The 26,805-nt window shown below is 49.0% G+C and overlaps 1 protein-coding gene across 4 annotated transcripts; it reads right to left on the bottom strand.

The window, feature by feature from the left end:
- Positions 1-1,554: 1,554 nt before the first annotated feature.
- On the bottom strand, positions 1,555-25,316 carry LOC144721006 (uncharacterized). 4 transcript variants are annotated; one of them, XM_078598270.1, is made up of 17 exons: positions 25,276-25,316; positions 22,456-22,562; positions 21,937-22,009; positions 20,302-20,356; positions 19,725-19,857; positions 18,423-18,451; positions 16,980-17,051; positions 16,670-16,744; positions 14,974-15,047; positions 14,436-14,525; positions 13,576-13,687; positions 12,194-12,318; positions 11,645-11,787; positions 11,047-11,281; positions 10,570-10,668; positions 9,556-9,661; positions 1,555-8,800 (listed from the first exon to the last, which is right to left on the bottom strand). In XM_078598270.1, exons 2-17 carry the CDS (start codon positions 22,555-22,557, stop codon positions 5,038-5,040), a joined length of 5,286 nt encoding a protein of 1,761 aa, XP_078454396.1. In that variant the 5' UTR covers positions 22,558-22,562; positions 25,276-25,316; the 3' UTR covers positions 1,555-5,037. The 4 variants fall into 4 exon arrangements, with proteins under 4 accessions (XP_078454396.1, XP_078454398.1, XP_078454397.1 ...); XM_078598272.1 differs by having other exon boundaries at positions 10,570-10,665; XM_078598271.1 differs by having other exon boundaries at positions 22,456-22,559.
- Between the last annotated feature and the right edge of the window lie 1,489 nt (positions 25,317-26,805).

Genomic DNA, 26,805 nt, shown 5'->3' with positions numbered 1-26,805 from the left:
GCACCAAATATTACCTTTTAAGGCCAGGTCAACGTAGGGTAGGTCTGGGACTGGTTCAGAGATAACTCACCACCGATTAAATCCTGTTTTTTGCTGTTGAGATTGATGAACGTTTTTGGGATGTGAGGTCCTATAATTAATAAAGATAACTAGACAATGAGAACGTGATAATTATTAAATGATTAACTAAACAACAGATTACATGGCGCATAAGAGGGCACAGCAAGCACCACGACCACACATACAATACTGCATGAATCTCAATGTGTTACCAATATTTAATTAACAATGGCCCTGTTGTGTAGAACACGCAGCATGTGGGCCACGTTTGCCAAAGCCCTTATGATGCCTGTGCAGTAATTGGGGCTGGAAACCTATTGAGCGCATGCGTAGTCATTATTAATGTAAATCGAGTTTCAGAATATATTTTAAAGGTACTGGTTGTGTGATGATTTCCTCTCGTTGGGAAGATTTGTCATGTTATGAATCGACATTACAGTACTTGTAGACTCCGTGTAGTAACTCGGAGATATGTGTGGAGTAGGAATTTGCACCGTGCATGTATTCTTACTCTTCTGCCACTATTGTGCCAAGTTTATGACAGCGTTTGAGAAACACTTGACAGGTGGATCACGTGAAGGTTGTCTTCCAGAAAGCTTTCAAATAAACTCTGAGCTTGGCTCCGCGCCTCCAAGTCGCGCTGGAACTTTGCGGTCCATTAAAAAATAAATGAACTGGTTAAAAGTTATTACAGTATCATCTTGGAGACAACTCTGGGGTAATAGCGATGCGAACAAATCTAATATCGGATCCCACCAATGAATCACCTGGTGCCGACCTTCACTGAAAAACAATGGAACACCGTTACTTAATAAGACCAGAATACGGCGACTGCAGAGATCACAATAAAAGAATAGGGCACATTGAGAACCACTGCCAACTTCGGAAATTCAACGGACGCACAGTACCAGCAGCAATTAATTTGGTCACCACCTTAAGTCGTCACTTGGCTTTCAAATGTGGATTCACTGTCTTTCGCAAGATGTGAAATTTGCCCTTAGCTCACAATGGTGTGCAATGCTAACTAAAAGAATAGTGACTGAAGTTACTTTTTATCCAACTGAACACAGGCCCTTGAAAAGAAAAAGTGTAGATGATTGGACGGTGCGCCCATCTTTAGCACGTGGTGGGAGAACTGCAAGCGCCATTCCCATCTCAGCATTATCAGAAATGCAGTGCATTCTTCATTAATACCTGTGAAATTATAGAGACAGGCGAAATGTTTATAACAAGGTGGCGTTCCACAGTATGCCGAATGCACTGCAAATGCGTTCTTGTTTTGCAGTGCTGTCCTCTGACTGGGCGTGTCGCAATGCCTAATCCTTGATGGGAATCCTACACTAGGGATACCTTTTGAGATTCAACATTGTCGGATTTTGAATTTCAGTTTTTCGGATTACGTCTCCTGGCTAACAAGTGACGTCACTGGATATCACGTGTTTCACAATTATGAACAAAATGTGGTAAAAAAAATCAGCACAACGGAAAGCTTGCAAAAGTTGAAATATAATTGTATTTAAATTTGTTCATTACATTACAACTTAAAAGCCATTGGTTTTAAAAGCGCTACCTAAAATATATAAAACCAAGAATGACTCATGCCAGCTTGAACATGCTAATGCTGAAACATCGCCTTGCTTGAACATTCCAAGAACGCGTCCCCGTTATTACCGTTACATTACAGCACATCATCATCTCTCGTCGGGGTGGACAGTTTGTACAAGGAGCAGTAAAACAGTTTTGGTAAAGTGTGATTTAAAATAAGAGGGAATCGCACAACTTCACTTCTCAATGTAGTATCCCATATCAACGCAATATTCGAAGAATAAAATTATGTTCAATATTTTGTCTCGCCCCCCCCTTGCTGAAGGTCTCCCCACGCAGTGTTGGCCACACCTGTCAGTGTGGGTTGGTGGGATGTGGGGGGCATGACCGGTTCAGACATCACTTGCCACTGAAGTTAGCCATGGCCAGTGTCGCTGGTCCTTCCTCCCTCCCTGGCGTGATCATAACGAGGTCGGCAAAAAAAGCATTCAAGGACCATATATGTTGTTCGATGTTGTGTTCGTGTCCCTCTCCGCATCACGCGGTTGGTCGAGATGACTGGACTACTTGGCGAGTGGGTCTTGTAACGGCAACACTTTATTCAAGTGCTCTCCTGGGTAGCTTTTGCATCTCTGCAAACGGTGACCAAGAGCCACCACAGCCCACACGCCACAAAACACCACGCTGTTCAAATCCCAGTCGCTCGCCGAGCCAGCACTGAACAGCCCCCCCCCCGTACATGAACCATACACAACATCAGTCCGGGCGTGGTCCAATGTGCACGTGTGGCCTAGGAACCAATCCCTGAGTCAGTACTGCACCGCGTGAAGGGTGCAGACGCCTCATGCAACGGCAGGATGTAGCACAGAACAGCAACTTGTGACCGCCAGAGTGCAAAACGTTGCCCCGTGCACAATCACAAGTGCAATTCACTGTAGACAAGTCCACGCCGGTTACACCAGCAATCAAACTTAGGGCCTTTGGGTTCGAGGTGCAGTATACCGATTGCACCACTGCTTCCCCCATACCCACAGTTAATTGGTGCAACAAACATGGGTATTTAATGTATACTTTGTGAGCTAGTTTATATTACAGCATTGTGTTCTCAAAATGTTTTGCCTGTTTTTTGTGGATGTAGTATTGCCAAATGACACGCGTGCACACTACTTATCAAGGCTACAAAACCGACAACTCATCGCACGACATTTCTTTAACTCTTCCATCTCCTGGTGTTTTGCAATATCAACCTTTTTTTAAAACAAAATTCCACTTTTGGCAGCCGCAATTGACAGAAGAGCAACACATCCATGCAGGGAAAAGCCACTTAACAGGATACAGCAAGGCTTCCCCCCGTGTCCCATGCCAAAAACGTGTCCAATATTTATGACCTGCCTAGCAGAGGTTGTTCTGGCTGTACATTAGAGTATGCGTCGCTAAAACAAGGACAATGTTTTTGTGGTCTCAAGACACGCTTACCAGTGAATGACGTGTAAAGACAAACTGTGGGCATATATTCAATTTGTGTGGTATGATTAGAGGCTAGGTTGTAACCCACTGACGATTTTTATTTCATTTTCGTGGGGATCAATCACCCTTTGCCACCTCGAAAAGTCACACTGAAAGGACAGTCCTCAATCTTACCTTGGGAGCCTGATCAAGTTCATATTTACATGAAAGCTAACTGCAGCGTGGCCTTCAATTACCATATAAATTCAATTGTGGCGGTTGCCCCGGCATATCCCTTTTCTTAAAAATCCCGGTTATATCCAAATTTATCCCATAGTAACAAATCAAAAACACCAATTGAACTACCGAATATCACAAGGCAATTCTCGAGAGCACAACCCAACATCACAGTAGTCACCGTACAGCACAGCACCAAACTGAGACAACGTGGTGCGTGGTGTTTCTGCGTAGGATGGAGATACAGCGAACAGGAAGTCAGAACTGCTCTGCAGGCTGTTAAATTCGGGAGTACTATTTTTGACGTAATTTTTTGTTGTTGGGGTTCCCACACCCCAAAAAAACACTGTCATGTACAGGACACGGTATAGCCCCCCCCCCATGTTATTTTGAGAACACACATTGTATTGGCCACCTGCATGTGTACGTTAGAGATGCATGCGCGTCACAACCCAGCCTGCGGATAAACCTCTGAACTGGGCAAGATTCGCATTGCGTGCCATTTATAAATTGACCTCATTCACATTCTAAAACTTTCCAATACAGTTAGCGGTTCTTGCATAAGACAAACACAAAATATAATACTATTTAAAATAAAAATGTGCACGTAGTCATCTAAAAAAGTAGCAATTACATACTGTATATTTGTAATACATCGGCATGCGCCTCACATTATTTAAATGGTTCATGAAATGGACTGCGCCTCTTTCGGAATGTAACTTACGAGACGTCACATCCACCGCTGTTGGGACATCTAGGGCCCCAAAGCCTTTTTTTCCATAGCTATAGGTGAGAGTGGCCTTTTAAAATATTTTTCAACGAGTAAACTGACAGCATATGAACTCACGCAAAGGGTACAGGTGCAGCCCAGCAACTGCTTGCTCACGCCACCGCTGGGAGAAGGCTGCCTATGGGGAGCTCTAGAGAGCCCATCCGAAGGGCATTTGGCCTACTTTCCCATGCTGACCAGTTATTTTGAAATAGGTGAAAGTACGTAAACTTGACCCCACGACACGTGGCCTACTGATTGACTTGGGTGTACACGTTTATACTGCTGGGTGGACAGAGGCAATTTAATAAACTTGTCCATTGTTTAAACTGCTTCGCTGAGGAATGGAACCAGTGACCTCTCTGCATTGTAAGTCCAGTGTTTACCATTACAGCATCCCAAATGATTTAGGACAATTACAAGTATTCAGAATATCATCCCAATGTGATTGGCAAAATGAGTACCGTCTAGTGCATCCACTTAGTGGAAGTAAGGCAGTGTTTGTCCTTTGAATAAACACTGTGATGTGGAATTTCTACCACCTGCTCAGAACCGCCAATGAAGATAAGCCTCACTTAATACTCAATGGATACTTTCATTTGACTTGATATATGTCATTTAACAGCACGAACGTTAATAATTAGTGACGTTAGCCTAAATGATGAGATGAACGATGACTTAAGTTTATAAAACAAATAAAAAAACACACAGGACCGTGATAATAAACCAATTTGGGTTCACAAACCTTGACACGTGCACACGCCACGTTTCTTCAATTAACGTCAGTCAACCGACAGTTAAACGGGGAGGGGGGGGCAACCACCCTTACCCTCCTCACACCTCCGCGACTCAGACCAAACACCACCGCCCACACGCCAGCGCTCACGAACTCCAACATGACAAAGCTACTCCAATGTTCCGGGCGGGAGCACAGCTGTGGTGAAGGCAGCGGATGGGGTTGGGAGTATTGGACCGAGGGCTCAGCGAGAGCTCCCGATGAGAGCCTCATCCATGAGGTCGATGGCAATGACCTCTGGAGATGTGGGCGTGGCCTGGACGCTCCCCGGCAGGGCCTGGTCGTAAACGGCCGGCGACTTAGACGATCCCATGCCGGTGGTGATTGAGTCGGTGCCGGACTTGGCGAGCTCTTTCCTGTGCTTGCCCTTGCCGTGCTGCCGCTCCGCTGATGGAAAGCCCCCGATGAGAATCACGCTGTCGTCCTCTGAACTGGGGCTGTCGCTACCGATGTTGCCTCCACCGCTGCCCATAGATCCGGCGCCCAGCGAGTGGCTCAGCCCGCTCGCCTGCTGGCTCCTCGACAGACCTCCGCCGCCACCGCCGCTCACTTGCGAGTTCGAGTCTCCGGCTGCACACGACGCTGACGGCTCGGCCACCTTGGGCGTGGAGGAGGCAGACACGGGAGTTGGCACGCGGGTCACGCTTGAGCCCGTCACGTCGTGGCCCCAGCCGCCCTGAGCTGAAGCCGACATTCGGGACGGCCCCGTGTCATCCCCTTTTGAAACGGAAATGCCCCCGCCACCCCCGCCGCCGCTGCCGCCAGCCGTCGCCAACTTGTGCTTGAAGTTGGCGGGAGATGAGCCACCGCCTTCGCTCCTGCCTACTCCGCCGATTGCGGCCGAAGCGGGGCTGCTCCGTGCCTCGTCGGGCCTCGCTCTGGGGCCGTCCTGCGGCGCGCCGCCGGCCTTGGTGTCTCGATCACGCTTGCACGCCTCGTCAAATGCTGCCTGCTGCTGCGGGTGGGATTTTGGTGGGCCGGACTGGCCCGTGCCAGGGCCCTGCATCCGCTCACGAGGCGGGGGCTGCGCCACCTCGTCGCCATGGCCCGTAGTTGACACCTTATGGTTGAGTTTGTCGATAACGGCCGTCAGGGATGACCTGTGGCTCGGCGAGCGGCCTGTTTTCGACGGGAGCGAGGAGACGGAGCCTGGCGCTGACACGGTCGGGCTGGACACCTTGAAGCCAGGAGCCGGCCCTCCGGAGCCCGCTCTTGACGCAGACATTGATCCCGGCCCGGATCCCGATAGGCCGTGGCCCGAGGATGAACCAGAGACGCCGCCCTGGACGTTGCGCGGGTGAGACGGCCCCATCTTGTAGCCACGGAAGTGGCTGCCCATGCCACCAGAGCCGCCGCCGGACATGGGGGGGCCTCCGCTTCCCGGTGTCTTCAGCTTCATGGGGGGCGGTGCGCCCGGCGGACCCTTCCCCATGTGCTGTCGGTCGGCGGCCGAGCCTGGCACCAACCTTGAGTGCGATGGCGAGCCGCTAGGCTTGCTGCTCAGGCCCGAAGCGAGGGGAGGGGGTTTTGGTGGAGTCTTGATTCGGATAGTGTTGTTATGCACGGGGCGCGTCACATGCGGCTGCGATGACACGCCGGACTTCGGGAAAGCTCCACTGCCCCCACTGGTGCCGCCGCTGTTGGTGCCACTACTTCCGTGCGTAGACCAGGGTTTGAGCATGGGTGCCCCAGAAGAAGAGCCGGTCTTGTTGTTCTTTATCTTGCCTACAAACTGAGTGCTCTGGCGGCTCGGAGACGCGACCACGGACGCCGAAGATGAGCTCTTCCCCGTGGCTGTAAGCGATGAACCTCCACCACCACCTCCGCCGCTACCACCCCCACCTCCTCCACTACCCCCTCCCCCACTGCCACTGCTGCCGCTGCTACTACTTTGCCCTCCGAGCGTTACCTTCTTGGTGGACACCTGGATGGTGATCTTCAAGGGTGCGGTGGAGGCGGGCGGGGTCTGCGATCGAACGTGATGTGACACGGAGGACGACGACCCACCCGAGGAGGCCAGGCTGGATCCTAACCTCCACTCGCCGTCTCCGCGGTCGCGCTTCTTCTTCTTGGGCGGCTTGTCCTTGCGCGGCCTCTCCGAAGGATCACGCTCCCGCTTGACGCCCTTGGGCGCGTCGTCCCGATCGCGCTCACCGCGCTGCTCCCTGTCGCGGGCGGGGCCCGATGCCCCCGCCACCTTCACCGAGGCCACCTCCACGGTGTTGAAGAGCGGGAACGCCGACTGCATGTATTCCTTCACGCTTGTCGGGGCCCCCAAGCCACCGCTACCACCGCCGCCCCCTCCCCCAATCTTCCCGGCAGCCTGCCCCGGTGTCTCGGAGCTCTCCGTCTCCGCCCGCGCGCGGTTGCCCGCGACGTCCGCCGCGAAGGACGCCTGCTCGCCGCCGGACGCTCCGGGAAACGGCGTGTACGGGTCCACGCCCTGGCCTGCCTTGCCGGCCTTGGGCTGGAGATTTCCCTCCATGAGGAGGTCGGGGAGGCTGTCGTCGTCGCTGTCCGGCGTGAACACGTTGGCGTTGAGCGGCGAGTCGAAGTCGGCCATGGCCGTGCTGGACGGCACGCCGAACAGCAGCTCTGGGTCGACGGGAGAGCCGCAGGGGTCGTCGGCGAGGCTGGGGCGCCGCCCCCCGGGCCCCACGCCACCCCCGCCCTCTGGCCCGCCCATCCCGCTCTGCTGCCCGCCATGCGGCCACTGGATCTCCGACAGGATGCTGCCCAGGTCCTGCTCCAGGATGCTGCTCGCGTCGGATGCCACGTGAACGTGGCCGAGCATCCCATGGTGGTGCGACTGCTGCGCAGAGCCCGGAAGATGCTGCTGCTGCTGCAGGGTGGGTGGCTGCATCTGAGGAGGGGGGGCGCCCATGGGGGAGCCCTCCAGCACGCCGCTGCCGCCGATAACGGGGCACTCGTCACCCTCGACAGCCGACAGCTCCTTCTGGAACTCGTCCTCGCTCTGCGGGTCGCGCGGAGACTTGGACGAACGCTTCTTCTTGCGCGGCTTCCAGTGTAGCGGCGGGGATGACGAGTCCACCCCCATGCCGCCAGCACCACCACCGTGGTGATGGTGGTGGTGCTGCTGCTGGTGGTGATGGTGGTGGTAAGGCGCGTGCTGATGCAGCTGACCGTGGTGGTGCATCTGCCCACCTCCTGCCCCTCCACCGCCACCCCCATACATCACGGACGTCGCCATCGTGGACGAGGCCGCGGACGAGGACGGAGCAGACGCAGGCGCCGCGAGCAGCAAGTTAGACCCCTCCCCGGCGGGCGAGTCGCGCAGCAGTGTCATAAGCATGGGATGCGCTTTGGTGCTGGATGGCGACGCTAGCGCCGTCGGGGTCACCGGCGTCGTCGGCGTCTGTGGGGCTGGGCCACCCGCGCCGGGCGGCCCCAAAGAGCCGCCCGACACGGTCACGCCGGCGCCACCACCGCCGCTGCCGTGCGCGCCCGGAATCAGCAGACTGGTGAGGATGGGATTCTGCGCCACCTTGCAGAACTCCGAGTCGAGGTGGTGGGACGCACCGCCCAGGTTCCCCACCGAGAAGGCCGCGGCGGCCGGGGAGGAGAGGCCCGCGCCGTGCTGCTGCGCCGCCGCCGACGAGAGGCCAGCCGCGGTGCCGGCGGCCTGCCCGTCGCCGTACGCAGTGCCGCCCAGGCCGTCCTGCGCCTGCGCGAAGGCGGCGGCCGCCGTGAGATGCGCCCGCTGTTGCTGGTGGTGGTGGCGCTGCGCATCGGCGGGTGGCGCCGCCGTCGCCGCCGCCGCCGCGGGGTGGCTGCGGTGCAACTCCTCGAGGGTGGCGTCGAGGTTGGAGGCGAGGGCGGCGAGAGCGCGCCGCGTCTCCGCCGTGTTGCTGGGCCGCGCGGGGTTCACGGGGGCCGTCTCCGCTTTCTTGTAGACGGCACGCATCGTCACGGGGAGCGACGCGCAGCTGTCGTGGGAATGGGGAGAGGCGGAGGGGGAATGGAGATGGCACTGTGTAATCGCGGTAACTTAACACGTAAGCCGGCATAAGGTTAGAGGGGTGTTGGATGACCAGCCGTTGAGTAGTGAGAATAATTAGGAAATATAATTTTTCACTACGTAAAGTTATACAATATCAGTTTTCACAACAAGACAATTATCGTGATATCAGTTTCGTATATTGTTGTATATGTGCGTTGAATTTTTATTTCACTGTTTTTGCACTTTGCTGTACTTCCAGTGTGACTAACCATTACTTGAGTAATAATCACAATGTTTTGCTACAAGAAAGATATGGTGATCATTGATTTATATCGTACAACACGTTGTAGTATCGCCAGATCACAGCTACCCTTATATTAATGCCCATTATTTATCCACAAAGCCTCAACGACTTTCAAGATTATTTGTTTCCAGGGACTACTGCATTAGGATATTTGGGAAATTCCTTTCTCAGGAATATTTTGCACATCGGAGGAAACCGGAACACCACGTACGAAAAAGGGCAACACATGAATCCGCTACATTTATTTATTGTACTGCCATCTACTGGCTATATCAAAGCCCAGCGGGTTTGGCTCCAACTGAGTGACAGCCAAATGATGGAACACATCCAACAAGGAATCGCGACGGCTTGGGGAGGCCTTCATCTAGCAATGGATTTATCATGGCTGACGACGATGATGACAACAAGAGGGTGCAGCGACACAGAAAGGCGCTTACCGCTGCACCACACGGGAGAGGTAGTCGTCAGTGCAGAAGGGCCCATCGGCGGGGCTGGTGAACAGCTTGGCGCTGACCTGCGCCTCTTCGGACACCTCAACGAGCACTGCAGCCGTTCCAGCCGTCACACACACACACGCGCGATACCACAACAACTCTGTTCATACCAGGTGAAAGCCCACCGGGCACTTCAACCAAGGATCCTCGCAAAAGAGAAGCCTGCCCTGTGAGGACAAAACTGGGCACGAATGGGTGGCACGCGAGGCCGCCACCAGCAATGCACCCTCGGAATACAGAATCTTTTTTATATTGGAAAATCCAATGAGCTATAAAGCTCTTTTTCACAGATGTCCAGTAAGCGCGGGTAAGAAAGTTACAACAACGAACAATACAAAAACATGATAGGACTATAGGAAGGGTAAATAAATCACTTCAAATATTACAAATAAAACTGAAACTATTTCTTCAACGGTTTTATTTAACTTGACTCCTGTGTCGTGGTCAAATCTTGTCATCAAAATTTAGTCTACTTCCTGTTGTCCAATCAATTCCAAATTTTGCACTCGTACTCAGATCCTTTAAAGCGATAAAAATTTTTGTATGGACGCCTTATTAATTATATATTTTTGTGTACATCAAAAACGCCGCAGTCCCTAAACTCTCGAATCGCCTCGCCCAAGAAGCAGGCGCCACACGTGTCTCTCTCATGCGCCACGTGTTACGGGCACCCTCACTTCACACAAACAAAAGTTGTACATTGAAGATTAATTTATAAAGTAAAATCAATTAATTCAAGTAAGCGTTGATGTGGGAGCAGGCGCCGCATCATTGACGTACTTCTCGACCGTGAGTTAAACGAAGTTGCGAATAAAACCGTTCTTTTTAAAACACTTGTTTAAAAGGAGTTTATTATCTTATCAGGAAAAGCACACTGGGCTATTAGCTTATTTTTGAGAAGCAACCTGGATAGGAAAAATGAGGGAGGCGGTGCGGGCGAGGAAGGGTGGGACTCACCGCTGAGCAGCGTGTCATGCTTGGGGTGCTGGAAGGAGACGGTGAAGGACGCGTGGGTGAGTGGGTTCACCTCAAACTGGATCCGCCCCGACAACTCTTCTGGGGAGAAAAGAAAAAGCAAGTGTAAGCGTCATCGTCAGCCACCTTCCATCCACATGGGGGTTGTTTGACCATACTTCACCACGCTGGTGAATTGCACGTTTGTGGAGGACGGGGTGTGGAGGACGGGGTGGGGGGGGGGTCCACAACCGATTCAGATATCACTCGCCACAGTAGCCAGGAAGGGCACTCGGATTCCAAGTGCAGCGTGCTAACCACAACGTAAATACAAGCCACAATTCAACTCACCGACAATGGCTTTGTGAACCTATACTGCCGTGCTGCCTCATACGGATGGAATGACGCCGATTCAATCAGAAGCGGTGGGTGTGAACGTGGCACACACACACGCCCGAATCCGGTAACCCGCTCGCTCACCTCCACAGCGCGGCGCGGCGTCCCCGCGCATGCAGGACGCGAGCAGTGCGTTGTAGAGCGCCTGGCGCCGCACTGCCGCCAGCACGGCGGGGACCTGGCTCGGGTGAACGAAGGGGATCTTGGCGACCAGGACCCCCCGCGTCTCAGGGCCCGCTACCCCGCCAAGGTCTGCCGTTGCCGTGGCTCCCTCCATCCCCACGTTCAGGAAGTAGTTGTGTTTCTGGTCTGGCAGGGTCTTTCACAGAGGGGAAAAACGATCGAACCGAAACTAAATCAATGTTGGGGAGAAAATGAACATCAGAATTATCATGCATTATTTAGGCCGCGCCTCCCATGCAGTGCATCTCTAGGTGCCAGAAAATATGATGCGGTAAAAACGATGCACGCAACAATCAAGAATAAACAAAGTTTAAAAGCTAAACCGTGCCTGAGACTACTCTCTTTTTCTGTCCACTTATTTTGGGTTGTTCATACACTAATCAAACGCATTCTGCAAGTGCGAAGTGGTCTCCTATCCAAGTGCTAGGTGGGCGGTTGACCGCGTCCCACGTACCCCACCGGGGGCCCACGTGTACCGGGGACGTGCGGTGAGACTCACCACGGTGTGGTAGCTGGCATCTCCTGCGCCGCCGCTCGCAATCGAGTCGGCGGTGCTGCCGCCGCTGGGCAGCTTGTCGAGTGCACAGCGGCGGATGAGCACAAACATGTGGTCCCTCTCCCCAACGGGGTCCACGTTCACACCTGCGATGGATCAAGGGCAGGGTCAGTTACCTCCATGACGAGAGGGGAATTTCGCACTGTCTTTGAAATTTCAATAAACTGTTTCTCGTCCAAGCTGATGTGGGAAGAGCACTGGTAGCGAAATCGATTTTCAAAGTTTATTTGTGAAAATGACTCCTTTTATCAACACGGTTATCCGTTGATGTGTGGATATTAGATTGACTTTATCCAGGGTTGGGGAACCTTTTCCTCAAGGACAAAAATGTACTTTAAAATACGTTTGGCAGGCCACACATTAATCAGATTATCGTATAATGCACCCTCGGATAAGAGGAATTTAATTGTAATACCCCCAGTACTGCCGAAACGCAGCATCAATCTTGGGTACGGTGTCTCGGGTGCGGTGCCGTGTGTCTGCAGTGTGGACCTGTGAGCAACTGCAGCTGCTTCACGATGGCCTCAGAAACCGGCACGGGCGACGGGAACTTCAGGAAGAAGCAGCCGGGCAGCTCGACGCTGTTGGCCTGCGAGACGCTCGCGAACTGTGGTGTTCTGCACCACGTTGAGCCGCATAGACACGAGGTGGAAGGTGGGGAAGCGATGGGCACGGTGCAAAGGGAGACGGGGCAGGGAGAGGTAATTGGAATGGCAGGGGAGTGTACAGAAGTGGGACAGCAATCGGAGAAAAGACAGGAGGGCAAGACAGCGCACGCAATGATGGGGAGATGTTCACGTCAGGGGGGTAAAGAAATCAGGAGAGGGGGAATGTGAGTGAGGGGGGCATTGCAGGGAGAGGAGAGAGAGCACACTTTCTGTCATCATTACACTGTACTATGCCACATGAACACACAAATACACATGCAGGTGTGGCCTAGAAAATTGCTCTGGAGGTAAATAATGCAAGTGTTCTTGCCAGGGGAATAAGAATGTTCAGCCAAGGTAATTAATTAGTCGGCTGTGATAACGCTCAGCGCTCAAGTGAGCTGTGAGCATGCACCAGCGAGCTCTGCCTAGCATAAGACACATTCACCCAATGGCCTGGTAATGTTATTAATGCACAAGCCCATAGGACGTATAGTTATTTATTTAACACGGTACGGCCATATTCTGGCTTATTTATTTCACATTTTATTGTCAATTACACCCAAAACTGTAGGCTGGAGTAATTGAGTGTGCAGAGAGCATCACCGCTTGCCCTGGTCAAAACTGGGAAGGGAGTGACCAGGTGGCTCAGGATCGGAGCAATCGGCTGGCCCCACTGAGGTCCTTGGTTCGAATCCAGATGCCAGTGATTAAACCCGATTCTCAATTGCGGCAAGTTGATGGTCTCAGCCTGGCCACCGACGATTGCACAAACAACCATCGTTTTACATTTGGTTTTGCACTTGATTTTCCTTAAGTTCTGCACTCAATTTATCCATAGCTTATAGTTAATTGCTGATAAAATGCCCAATAAATGAGCCTCTGTGTTATCAGCCAGAAGAATTTCAAAGCAACAGCTTGATTGACAGGCAACTCATACTCCTTACGGAGAATATAAAAGGCGTGACGCTAGTGTGCATAAAGAAGCCTAATCAAGAAACTTCATAAATAGTTACGTGCTGTCATCATATGGGGCCACTCTCTCACACAGGATAGTGCACTGCGAGCTGCAGAGTTGAAAATAAGTGCTTTATTCTCTAGTGGACAAATTGGCGACAGCGCACTTGTCCGATAATGTATTTCTCAGACCTACTACTGCTGCTCCTCCTGCCGGAAACCCAGGTGCAATGTCGGGTAGATGGGAGGTGCGTGGTGCCACGTGCTCACCCTTTGTCGTCCGTGGCCCTGGTGCCGACGATGAGCGGTGCGATAGGCAGCCGGTGGGTCCCGCTCACTCCCTCCACGGCCACAGTCACGCCCAACCCCAGCGAGCGGGGAACTACAGCACGGGAGGAGAGAGCAGGTTGAGGATGCATGCACGGAGAAATGCGTACTCGTACGTAAAAACAAAGAAAACGGAAATAAGGTACCCAGACACAGGGAAACATACATGCAAACAAAAACATGTGCATATACAAGCAGAAGCACACACATGTACTCAAATGCAAATACAGGCATGTCTTTATCCAAATACGAGTACATGCGTACAAAGACAGATGAGTTTACAAACCAAAAGCGTGGGCATATGCATATACACAAACAAGTACATACGTATGAAAGCACAAATATGGGGCACATACATATTGAAATACAAATAGACACAAAAAACATGAAAACGTACCCAAAGACAAATACACAAGAAAGCAAACGCAAGTATCCCCAAACAGAAATACAAATATGCAAGCACAAACACTGACACATGAGTAAACACACACATCAAGTTTCAAGTTCATTTATTAGGTATAGCCCTGTGAGCCATTTGGCTCTTGAATCGGGTGCAACCGCAACAAAAAACATGAACAAGAATACATCTTATAGTGACTATGTGCAAACAGAAAATCCAAGAAAAGACAGCAAAATATTGCAGAAAAAGCACCGTACACCAACACTGTGTGCAAAAATCCCAGTGGGATGCAAGTCAACTCACGTTCAAAACTGTACCGCTATTAAAGAGTCCCCTAGGTGCACGTCCCCCATATTTGCACAGCCTACAACGGCCTTGCCAATCCTAACCACACTGTACTGACCATCGTCATCTGTGAGGGTAAGCATTCCACCCGTCTTCTCATCCAGGAGGTCGTAGGGAGACACGTAATACTTGAGGGTCATCAGGTTCTCTGCAACAGCATTGGCCAGCGATCAAACACAACGGAGAACATTGGCTGGGCGGAACTTGGAATAAAGAGCTCGAGAAGAAGACGATTTTTTCTCACAGTGTACCCCCGTGAGTCCCATTGCCTCTCTATGCAATGGGACTCACGGGAGGTTATTTTTACCATGTTTCACCACACTGGTAAAGGGAGTGCTGCCCAGGACCAGTTGAGGTATCACTCGCCACACGTGTTAGCCGTGGCCAGGAATCGACCTCAGGTTTCGACGGGTTCATAATGTAACGCGCTAACCATCGAGCCACTGTTCCACCGTATGGTCTAAGAGTTAATATAAAAAACCTTTAAGAAAAACACAGCATGGGGCGAAACAAAACGTGTGCAACTTGAAATGTTTCGTGGTGGGCAGGCGTGGATGAGCGTGAGATGGTGTCAAGGCCAATCGGGGCACACTCACCGCCGCTCCTGGGAGAGACAAATCCGACGTTGCCATGTAGGATTGCCTCGACTGTTTCGGCGTTCGTCGCCAGTCTGCAGCAACAAGAGCAGCAAAACCGTGACGCGTGTGCACGCACACACACACACACAGATACACGTCTCGGCTCAGTGACGCAGGACAACCACCCACCCCTTGCGTGTGTCAACCACACTGAGCAGCTCGGCAGATTTTTAATCCAGCTCCGGCCAAGAGCGTGCCTTAGTATGAGCGCAAAGCAAAGACTGGGCGCAATTAATTTTGAGAAATCATCGATTGCCGTTTCAAAGGATGTAATTTGGTGTTCGGGAATTCTCCGTACGCAAGTAGACAAATTGCCAGGCACTTAACAATTTATCCACGTAAGAATCGATTATAGTACTTACAATTTATACAAATTATATAGGAGTGATATGCAAACGTTACATTAAAACTAACGGGGTAAATTTACTGATTTAACGAGATATAAAAAATTTGAAAACATAAGAAAAGTACAAAAAAAAATCCTCGATTTTTGAATAAAGAAAAAATACATTGTTAATTGTTGGGAATAAATAAACACAAGTAGACATATATAGATGCAAGGCACGAAACGTGCGTAAAAAGATGCTAACAGATGCGGTCAATACACACAAAAAGATTCACAAAAGCACACAAAGATATGATCACTGGCATGAAATGCAGACATGATTCATCACACCACATGCACATGAGCATCACAGACCGCACACCAACATACACAATCAGACAATCGCAGGACATTACAGCCTTCCGTGAGCATACACAGGACTAGAAATAAACACTGCACCAGTGCGATATATTTGGAATCGAATATGATTCACCCAGGGAATCGTTTGGATGTATATTCGCCAGCATTGTATAGGCATGTAACAATTCGATGGCTTCTTACTGTTTGGGATCATAATTTTATTCGACAATTCATTCCTTTGTCGTGTTTTTGTCCACAGGCCGATATTGATTAATTTTAGTTCTGTATTGCTCGTACATTTATATATGCCCATTAAGGTAAATATAACGTTAGCATTTAAAATGTATATCATTTGCATACATCGTAAATAATTAATTCTCATATATACAATTCAATGTGTATATAATGAGCATACACATCGATATTAAGTGATGCATTGTAGCATGCCTACCACAAAGACCCCCCCCCCCATTAACCTTTAACAGACTGTTTTGTGGTACTGACCATACCACCCCCTCTAAGTGCTGTGCAGAAAAGGAGGGGGGCGGTGTGGTCTGTACCACGTCCTGCTGCCTTTGTCTCCCCAGTGCTGATATTCGTACACCTACCACAAAGACTCAGACCCCCATTAGAGCATTTAACAGGCCGTTGTGGCAAGAGCTGTGAGCGGACGACTTATGACGCCGGCAAGGCAAATGTGGGAGTGGATGGCCAACACCACACCCGGCCGCCTTTGTCTTCCCAGTGCTGATGTTTACGCATCGCATAAACACGTGTGCGCATCACATAAACACGTGTACGCATCGCATAAACACGTGTACGCACGCACACAAAGTGCATTAGACGGCAAGAATTATAGATCAGCCTTTCAGCAGCAAACACATTATCGTAAAATCACAACATCATGAAATCACACGTTCGCACTGCTGCATGGCATGAAACTGGGGTGGATGTCGAGAAGAGACCCACTTGTACCACTGTGCCATCTTGAACAGGTCGAGCTCCAGGGACTGCAGGGCGAGGTACATCTTGTTCTTGAGATCGCTGCAACAAAGGACACACGGTCACACGCACAAGAGGCTGCCCAGTAAATAACAACAGACTTGGCGATCGTCACATACCAGACTGCTTGTGTTTCATTTTCATACAAAATATGGACAAATGCAATTGCATCCAAGTGTGCACAAAACATTCATGAATTAAATTAGCCAAACATTCCAATACAGGATCCCCCCCTCCAAAACGAAATCGGATGTGTGTATGTGGTGTGCAAACGTACCTGTCGCCCGGTAAATTGTAGAGGTTGGCCAAGGCATCCAGGTGTTGGGAAAACTCTTCAAAGTTTCCTTCGCTGCAATGACAAAGAAATTAAATACCAATGTTGAGGATATAAAATGACACGCTACACTATGTAACATAATGTTTGTTCCTGGGTAGTAAGTGTTATTTCGTAATTGCTTATACCTAAAAAGTATAGAAAATTGCTATTATTCCCCGCAAACTTTGCTTTTGTGACCAGGACAGTAATATTTATAAATTTACCTATTTTCAATGAGAAAACGGGCGAATTTGTGTCTTTTCGTTCATATATACAAAAGTAATACAAAATTTACTACAAAAGATTTAGAAGTGGGTAGTTTTTCGAGATTGTTCCTCCCCACAGAGAACTCGGTCTGCTGTGGCCAGTCCCGCCTGTGGTAGTGCGCCTTGGTGTCTAAATCTTTTGTAGTAATTTTTGTATTACTTTAGAATAAATACATGTTAATTTAGATTCATGGTTTTTTTTCTGACTTTACGTGAATGACGAAAAGACACAAATTTTCTAAATATCACTGTCCTGGTCACAAAAGCAAAGTTTGTGGGGAATAATAACCATTTTCTGTACTTTTGAGGCATAAGCAATTAGGAAATAACACTTACTACCCAGGAACAAAAATAATAAAAAATGTGTTACAGTGTTATCGCTGTGCACTTGCGTTAAGGACCGACTTGCATTGAAAAGGAAAATAGGTGTGCATCTACACATAATTTTTAAAGCTTGTCCTGATAACTAGGTCCATTCCAACAGTCCATCACATTGGTAAACACCTGCAGTTGAATCTGTGAAAACGCTCCCAATAATATTTGCATTGTGCAGAGTTATGCAGATAAGTAATTGCACATTTTATACTTATATATATGCATCTCTTCTTGAGTTCTCTGCATCAGGGCTGGTTCTTGGTTCAAGTTCCCTCAATCCTGTCCGACCTTGTGCTTTCAAGCAGCGCCTTTCCTTGTCTACCTCTTGGCCTTTTGCCCAGCATCTTTCATCCGAAAGATTCCTTCAGCAAGCCCTCCTCTCTAACAATATGCCCACTTCAGATCTTATCATCTCCAAATTGTTCCACTGGGACTTCTCACCTCCTATTGAACTTCTACCTTTCTTGAATTATCATCCTCATAGAACCTTTTCAGCAAGCCTTCTCCGATGACAATATGTCCAATGAGATAGTTTTGCTTGCCCGGAATTGTTCCAATTTAACTTCCAGCTAGAAATCCTTCAGAAAGCCTTCCCCTCTGACAATATCACCATTCCAGATCTCTTGCTTTGTCTGAACTATTCCAGTTAGACGTCTGTCCTTTTGAACCCGCTTTAGAACTTCCTCTTTACTCTTTCTTTCCATTTGACACCGCACCCATATATTTGCAACGGTCTCCAGGAAATGAACATGCAAATACTCACCGTAGGATTTTAGTAAGGCCCGGGCAGCTCTGGGTATATACAGAGGGTTGTAGAGGAGTCCCCAGCATCAGGGCAGCAATCAAGCGGAAACAAAAACAGAAGTTAGTTTTAGATCATTTTTTTGACGTGGCAGAGTGGCTTGCTCATGTCAAAGGGAAACTGACTGTTGACAATCTGCATATAACTGGTGACAACTACATATCGGAATATGTAAAGGTTAAGAAGCAGTGCTGCAATTTCACTTGTGCTTCTGCTGGCAGAAGGGCTTCCCTGAGGGAGCTCTAGAGAGCCCTATTGCGGGCACTGTCTCCTCTCATAGGTAGGTACAGCACATTCAAAACGAGCTTTTACATCCTAACACCAATAATGCTCTTTGCTGCACCTTAACCACCACTGGCCACCAGGTCACTTCAGATTTACTTACACGTTCCAAAGTTCAAACCTCGTGAAGACGGAGGCGACGTTAACTTCACAACGCCGCGACATCGCTGAAGCGAGGCTTAAGTTGTGATGACGTTACACGCTTACGTAATCAGAATTTGAATATTTATTTATTAATACTGGAGAAATCTGATGAGCTATAAAGCTCTATTTCACAGATGTCCAGTCGGGGTGGGTAGGAACATTACAACAACAAACAATACAGAAACACGATTGGAGTGCAAAGTGTAGGAAAGGTAAACACAACAACTATTTACGCCGGGTGAGAGCCGACCGGCACCTCAACCGAGGATCCTCGCAAAAGAGAAACCGGCCCTACAAGGAGAAAACTGGACACGGATGATGGCAGGCGAGGCCGCCACCAACAATGTACCATCGGAATGCAGAATTCATAATCAGAATATGTATTTATACTGCAGGAGGAATCCGATGACCTATAAAGTTATTTTTCACAGATGTCCAGTAGGGGCGGGTAAGAACATTACAACAACAAATAATACAAGAACATGAGTGAAAAGTATAGGAAAGGTAAACGTATATAAAAATATACAAATTAAACGAAACTATTTTTTTCATCTTACCACATAAAGCCCACTTGAGGTATTCACTTATTTTTCTGAAGCAACCTGGCCACAAATTATAGCTCAACGAAGAGGCTTATCATGTGGAAATTTATCGCAACAAAATAATCTAAATAATCTCAATGCGTGTTTCTAAACGTGGAGGGACCAGGAGAAAAACAATTCCACGCGAGCACGGACTCCAATTCAGTGTGAATGCAGCCGTTTGCCTGACTGCGCCGGGGTCTGGCCCCGGCTTCCGCTAAAGCGGAGGGAAGTGTGCGTGGATCGGGGCGCTCACCACTGGGTTCTCTCCGTGGTGCGCCACCTTGACGTCAGCCACGGCGCCGGCGCCGTCCGCGTGTATCACCATGTAGAACATGTCAGACGACACGTAGCACTCGTAGTTCGACGGGTTGCAGTGCCAGCTCAGCCTGGCGGGGAGGGGGTCAAAATGGAGGTCGATCGCACAAGTGACAAACAGGTGAAACCAGCACACAAGCCAGGTCAGAATATGCCGAGCAGTAAAGTCCATTCCTCGACGGTTCAAATGGATCATTGCGCTCCGGATAAGATAACTGTTTTGTCTGTGTGAAAATTCATTATTTTTAATGAATTTTATTCTTGCATTCCATCGTGACCCCAAATCATGATGTCATTGAAATACTGGCGATTCTTTACCACCAAGTGATGCATTACATGCTGAGAAAAGGTAATTTTGACAGGTATATGTTTTGCAACGATGATAGTACACTCGTTATAAACTGCATCCCTGGGTCCTAAGCGATATTCATTCGAGAGCAGATCGAACAACGCAAACAACAACAAAGTACTGACAAGGGTGAGGGCTGTTGTTGCGGAAAGGTGAGGAACGTTACCTGTGCTCACGGGCGATGACCTCTAGTCTGCTCACCATGGCAGAGTGGGATGTAACTGGATAACACAAATGTCAGTTTAGTTTCAGCACCAAATCATTTCATTTTTAATCTTCAGCCATGATTAATCTTCCACTGGATGAAGGTCTCCACAACCCATCACATGTATGTATGTATGTTTCTAGAACTCCTTTTGCACCATACGTAGCAAACCGTGATAATAGGTGCGGTGCAACCGTCCACCGAACACATTGCAGAGAATCTATTCTCATATGCATGATGCCACCCGTGTATCATGGGCAGAAGTATCAGTTCTGATTAAATAATCTAAGCATTATTGCATGCTTAATTGATTTATTTAAGGCACTCTATATTACTATCAATATGATGAGGATATTAAACTCGGGAAAAAAATGCGAAGGTTATTTCATATCTGAATAAAGATGATTGGATTCCAGCTCGTGACTTCTTGCTTTGTTTACAGTAGGATTGAGGAACACTTTTCCGGAGGTCTCTGAAGTACAGGTGGCAGACTACACATGAACATGTGCTGCAGCCTCATCCAATAATGACACTAAAAATAGCGTGCATGTGGACCAACTATAAAAAAGTCCTTGCTGGGACAGAAGTGCCTGAGTGTGATAAAATTAGAAACACATGTGTTTGTTGTAAAATAAAAAAAATATTCCCTTCTCGTACCTTAGTGCGGCTAAGAAGATTGCAAGTGTTGTAAAAATATTGTTGCGGGACGTTTACAACTTTTGTATGTATGTTGAACCGCTTTCCCACCGTACGTAGCCAACCGTGCTAATCGGAGGTGTGGACCTCATTTGAAGTAAATTCGAACCCTCGTCTCACGAGCGAAACACTCACTCGGCTGAGGTATCAACCTGCATGTTTGTGTGACGGTGATGCCGACAGGTTTCAAGTGCATTTGTTTATAAACAGGTAGGAACTCAAGAGACAAGGACAGCCTTGTTTACAACGGTGACCTGGGTCACAAAAAGTAACAAAAGCAAATACAAATAAAGTACAGCAATGAAGCAAATAATAACCGGAGTAAAAACAACTCTATTGATTAAGAAATATAAAAAAATTGCACGAACATGAATCAATGTTAAATAATACATTCCCTGGAATGTACTTGATCAGTCAAATAAAAAAAAGTAGTTTCAGAAGTATTTGCCAACAGATAAGTATAGACGTCAAATGCAATTCAAAGTGAAGTTATAAAGAATTGACAGCTTAGAATAAAATTGTGATTCAAAGAAGGACATATTCTTAGGTTTTTTCGGTAAAGTCACGTAGGTAAAACATCAAAATTAATGAAAATAAAATAAAATAAAACAAAAATCACGACGTTTCGGAGGCAACACAAGTCTCCGTCATCAGGTGGGACCGTCACAGCCGAATTAGCTGCATCAATTTTGATGTTTTACCTACGTGACTTTACCGGAAAAAACCTAAGAATATGATTCCTTGCAGTCACGAAAGCTTCAAATCTAGAAAGAAGGACATTTTTGAAGTGATGGAATTCGAGGTGTTTAGGGCATGAACAGAGAATGATTGAGAACCATGTGAGTTATATTTCCATGGTATAGTGCAATTTAGTGGTGTGGGACAGAGAGCCACTCTTACCTTTGAGTGCCTTTTGTACAGTCTGCAGGCACCGGAGTACACGCTGCTGACTGTCATTGCCCGGTCGGCGCTCCTGCACAGAGCACATTGGATACATGCGTGCAAGCACGACAACAGGACGTTACGCGCCACTGCTCAAAGCGTATTAATTATTCATGTACTCATTTGCAGCCAGCCTAGCAAGATCATTACAGCCATAAGTGCACCCAGGATCGCTGGTGAGAATCCTTGTAAGTGTCTGAATTGAGGTTGCAAGGTGCATCAGGGGTCACTGATATCCTGGGTTCGAATCTGGGTTGCCACCACCCAAAAATAACCTGGGTTTAGTTATGTGACACAATGTCCCGAGGCTATTCTCTGACACAAGGTGGTGAAGTGAGATTAAAATTAAAATTCCTTCATCTCACAAAAGCATGCCAATGAAAAGACAATTGTAATATCATGGGAGACAAAAGATCAAGACATTTTAAGAAAAAGAATAACATAGCCTGAATGATGAGTCAGGGCGTGTGACCGCACCATCGCCTGGCGCACCATCTTGATGGTGTCTCCCCAGGGCCTCGGCTGGGCGTGCTTGGCTCTCAGCCGCTCCATCAGTGCGTTGAGCTGCGTCGCCTTCATTTCTTCTGAAAAAAACGGTGACAGATGTAAGAGGTCTTTGCCAGAGCTTCAACCGAAATATGGCTGCGGTAAACATAGCTTCGCTTCGCTTCACATTCACAATACAATGCTGAGTTTATAGCGTCTACGTGTGACCATATCCCAAAATGGTGTATAAAACCACTGTGCATATTTATTGTGGCAGAATTAGCGAGTAGACGGCACAGATGGTTGGGGGAATAGAGTCACAGTTTAGAATATGGTAGCAGAAGAGACAATGATTGCTCAACTCATGGGATGGATTCAACCACACACACTCAGCGCATAGTTATGTCGTTGCGAAGTTAAGGCCCAAAACGCAGAGCAACCAAAAACAGCACTCTGGACGGTGAAACGGATATGAGATAATGTTTCTTGAATTGAGCATGGTTGTATAAGAACTTGGGAAGAGAGACAATAGAAGGCAATTCCAACGTTGAAAAGTGCAAGGAAAGGACGCAGTGTGGATAAGATGAAACAGTAGACCGAGTTAGTCAACGTGGCTGTAGGAATCTGCGAGTGAAGTTGAAGGGAACAGTAACCACGGTAGTCGTGATAACAGAGTGATTATGTTGTCACTGGCTGGCAGTGAGTGACGGTAGTGAATCGGCCAGTATTCGATCATCAATAATCCTGAAAGCTTTCCATTGAATTAAATCAATTACAGTGAGGTAGGAAGTGGGTGCTACATCCCCAGATATGTATATGATGAATTTCAAGGCGACTTGTATTTTTTTCAGGACTGTTTATTCACAGAAAACCAGTGTGCTTCATGGATGGCATGACAGCCGAATACATTACTCAACTCGTCTAGTGCAGTGATATTCCACTGATGTTTTCTCCCCCCGCCATGTGTACAGATACGACTGAATCTATTGTAAGTAGGGTGTGTAGGCATATACGCCTACAAAATAAATATTCTTTGGGGGGGGGGCGGGTCCACTTTCTATAAATTTGTGATTCAGGTCTTCTGAAAGGCTTTCATGATTTAGTTGAGGGACAAATCGAACGCCAGGCTTTTATAATAAACACACGGCATTTCTACACTTTGGGTGGCATTGTTTGATCGTTATCAATAATTTAAAACAAATAGTTGATGTATTATTAAAATTTGGCCAGATTTGTTCCATTAAGCATTTTGTTTAATCTTCGGGGTATTTAGAATGATTCCATGTAACTCAGGTCGTCCTTTTTAAAAAGAAGCAAAGTTGTTTCCTGTGACTCAATGCGTCTATTTCATCGCCTGGTTAAATAAAGGATACTGCCTGAGTCACTGAAATGTAATGAGTTGCCCTAGTGTCAATAACTCTCATAATAAGCGAAGTGTGTTGGCTGCTTTTGACAAATTAATCAAGGCAGTTATCAACAGACCTGTAAAATGTACACATTAACATACTTTTCATGTCAAAAGCGTCAATGATTTCCAGTTCCAATGAGCCCGGTGAGAATATAGTGTCCTTTTTACAGTCAGTGAGTTAAACTCCACACTCTTATAGCAGGAGTGTTAATAGTACAAATGAAAACTAATATTGATAATCCACAAAGTGGTGTTGATTTCAGCGAATTATGAACTCACGACCTTCTGAGTGGCCGCCGTTCGCTATAACCACTACGTCACCTGTTACGGAGTACACTCATTGAATGGGAATACAAAGGTGATGAGAAAGCATAGATTAGTGTGCTGTATACAAAGAGGCATGTTGAGAAAGGGGGAAACAAGCGAGACAGGAGAAGACGTGGCCAGGCAAGGCCGGTCGGTGGCCGTGGATAGAGACAACTGAGCCGGCTAACATTGGATACGATGATACGTGGAGAGAGGGGAACGTGATAGATTGAGAGGACAGATTGAGAGGTTAGATTGAGAGGACGGATTGAGAGGACAGATTGAGAGGTCAGATTGAGAGGTTAGATTGAGAGGTTAGATTGAGAGGTTAAATTGAGAGGTTAGATTGAGAGGTTAGATTGAGAGGTTAGATTGAGAGGTTAGATTCAGAGGTTAGATTGAGAGGTTAGATTGAGAGGACGGATTGAGAGGACAGATTGAGAGGTCAGATTGAGAGGTTAGATTGAGAGGTTAGATTGAGAGGTTAGATTGAGAGGTTAGATTGAGAGGTTAGATTGAGAGGTTAGATTGAGAGGTTAGATTGAGAGGTTAGATTGAGAGGTTAGATTGAGAGGTTAGATTGAGAGGACAGATTGAGAGGTTAGAGTGAGAGGACAGATTGAGAGGACAGATTGAGAGGTTTGATTGAGAGGTCAGATTGAGAGGACAGATTGAGAGGTTATATTGAGAGGTTAGGTTGAGAGGTTTGATTGACATCCGTGACATGGCCATGGAGAGAAAGATTTCGGTGCAAAGGAGACGAGACGAGCCACAGGGGGGACACATCGAGACGAGGACCAGATAAGGCGGAAGAGAGATGGATACGGAGAAGGGGAGCGACGTTGGGACACAGGGAGGCATGGAGATCGGGAACATGGGAGACGCGACAGGTGAGAAGAACACGAGTGGCAAGAAACACGGGGAGAATACGGGGGCAGAGCGGACGCGCCGTACTCTGAGACACAAAAGGAGGCCAATGCAATGGAGACGCGGGTGGTGGTGGTGGACAAGAAGGAGACACCGCACACACACACACACGAGACATGGAACCCCGAGCGGGCCGCAAGCCTCTCCCCGCGCCCCCCTTAGGCCCACACCTTCGCCCGCCGCACAGCCCGGGTCGCTCCCCGTCCCTCCGCCTCCGTCAGAGGCGCCTCGAACGCCGCCGCCTCCACCGCCTCCTCCTCCTCCCAGGGAGCCGAGGGCCGCACACACCTCGAGCGAGGCCGCCATGCCGCGCCAGGCCCCTCGCTCGGTGGGGGCGGGGCGGGGGGTGTGGGCAGAGGGTGGGGGCCGTGGGGGTGGTTGCGGCCATCTTGCGTGGGGAGAACCGAGGCTCGTTCATGGGGGGGGTTGGTGAGGGGGTGGGGGGTTGGTGGGTTGGTGGATGGGGGGGTGTTGGTGGGGGGGTTGGTGGGTGGGAGGGGTTGGTGGGTTGGGGGGGTTGGGGGGGGGTGATGGGTTGGGGGGTTGGTGGGTGGGGGGGTGTTGGTGGGGGGGTTGGTGGGTGGGGGAGGTTGGTGGGGGGGGGTCGGTGGGTTGTGGGGGTTGGTGGGTTGGGGGGTGATTGACGGTCCCACCTGATGACGGAGACTTGTGTTGCCTCTGAAATGTCGTGATTCATTATTTTATTTCTATTATTACGTCTATTATTTCTATTATTTATTTTACCTACGTGACTTTATCGAAAAAACGTAAGAGTATGAGGGGTGATTGTTTCTCTATTTGTGTTTTTGTTCAGGCGAGCATCACAGGACTCTGTGTAAATGACGGGTGGCTGAGTGCGTTACAGAATGCTACTTAGTGCAGGTTGGGGGTGGGGGGTGAAATAAAAGACGTTTTAAACTAAGCACAGACCCCCCCCCACATCCACACTGCGAGGAACAACTTATCTTGGCTTCGTGCCAACACGCTGGTTAAACGAGAGAAAAGCATTATAACAGAACTATATATTTTTTTTTGGGGGGGGGGGGTTACATCTCGTAAATTTGTGTCGTTAACTCACCACCACCCGACACAGCCAATCAGTGAGGTTTGTCACGTAAACAGAACGTGCCGAGTTAGTTAGTTACTCACTCAGCACACCGGTGCGCTGCGGAGTAAAACCCACGGCGGTGGTAACAACAAGAAGCAGCAGCAGCATCATCAGGCGGTGTGCCCGAATTGTGCAGAAGGCATTCCGCGAACCACAGCGGCGGACAGATGGACAATGACCCCGAGGGTTTCTTTGTCAAGGCTCTGACGCTGTCCCCCTTTACCACTGCACATCTGTGGTGGGGGGGGGGGGCAAAGAGCTTCATAGCTCATCGGATTCCTCCGCTCTAAATAAAGATTCTGAATCTTAAGGCCACACGCGACCACCCCCACCGTGCAGGGGCCACCGCGTTGGGGGGCACCGCTTTGGGGGGCACCGCTTTGGGGGGGGGGGGCGCGTTGGGGGGGGGCACCGCATTGGCGGGTCCAGGCCGTCCCTGCCTAAGATGGCCACCGTCAATCCACGCGGTCGCGCTTTTGTGACGTCACGGGTAGGACGAGGCTCCTCCCCCTCTGGGGGCGGGTCACCCTCCTCTCCCCCTCCCACCCCGATTCCGGTTCAGCCCCGGCTAAGTTTATCACGCACAAGACGC

Source organism: Lampetra planeri, chromosome 10 (assembly GCF_965212315.1).
Source record: "Lampetra planeri chromosome 10, kcLamPlan1.2.h2, whole genome shotgun sequence".
Lineage (NCBI taxonomy): Eukaryota > Metazoa > Chordata > Hyperoartia > Petromyzontiformes > Petromyzontidae > Lampetra > Lampetra planeri.
The sequence above is the reverse complement of the archived record's forward strand: the minus strand, read 5'-3'. Positions and strand labels throughout refer to the sequence as shown.

Bases quoted from the DNA above. Each gene is read 5' to 3' on its own strand.
- LOC144721006 (XM_078598270.1), bottom strand. From the start codon at position 22,557: ATGAAGGCGACGCAGCTCAACGCACTGATGGAGCGGCTGAGAGCCAAG. The intron at 22,010-22,455 runs GTGCGGTCACAC...TGCTCTGTGCAG, and splicing joins AGATGGTGCGCCAGGCGATG to GAGCGCCGACCGGGCAATGA. The intron at 15,048-16,669 runs GTGGGTCTCTTC...TTGTTGCTGCAG, and splicing joins AAGATGGCACAGTGGTACAA to ACTGGCGACGAACGCCGAAA.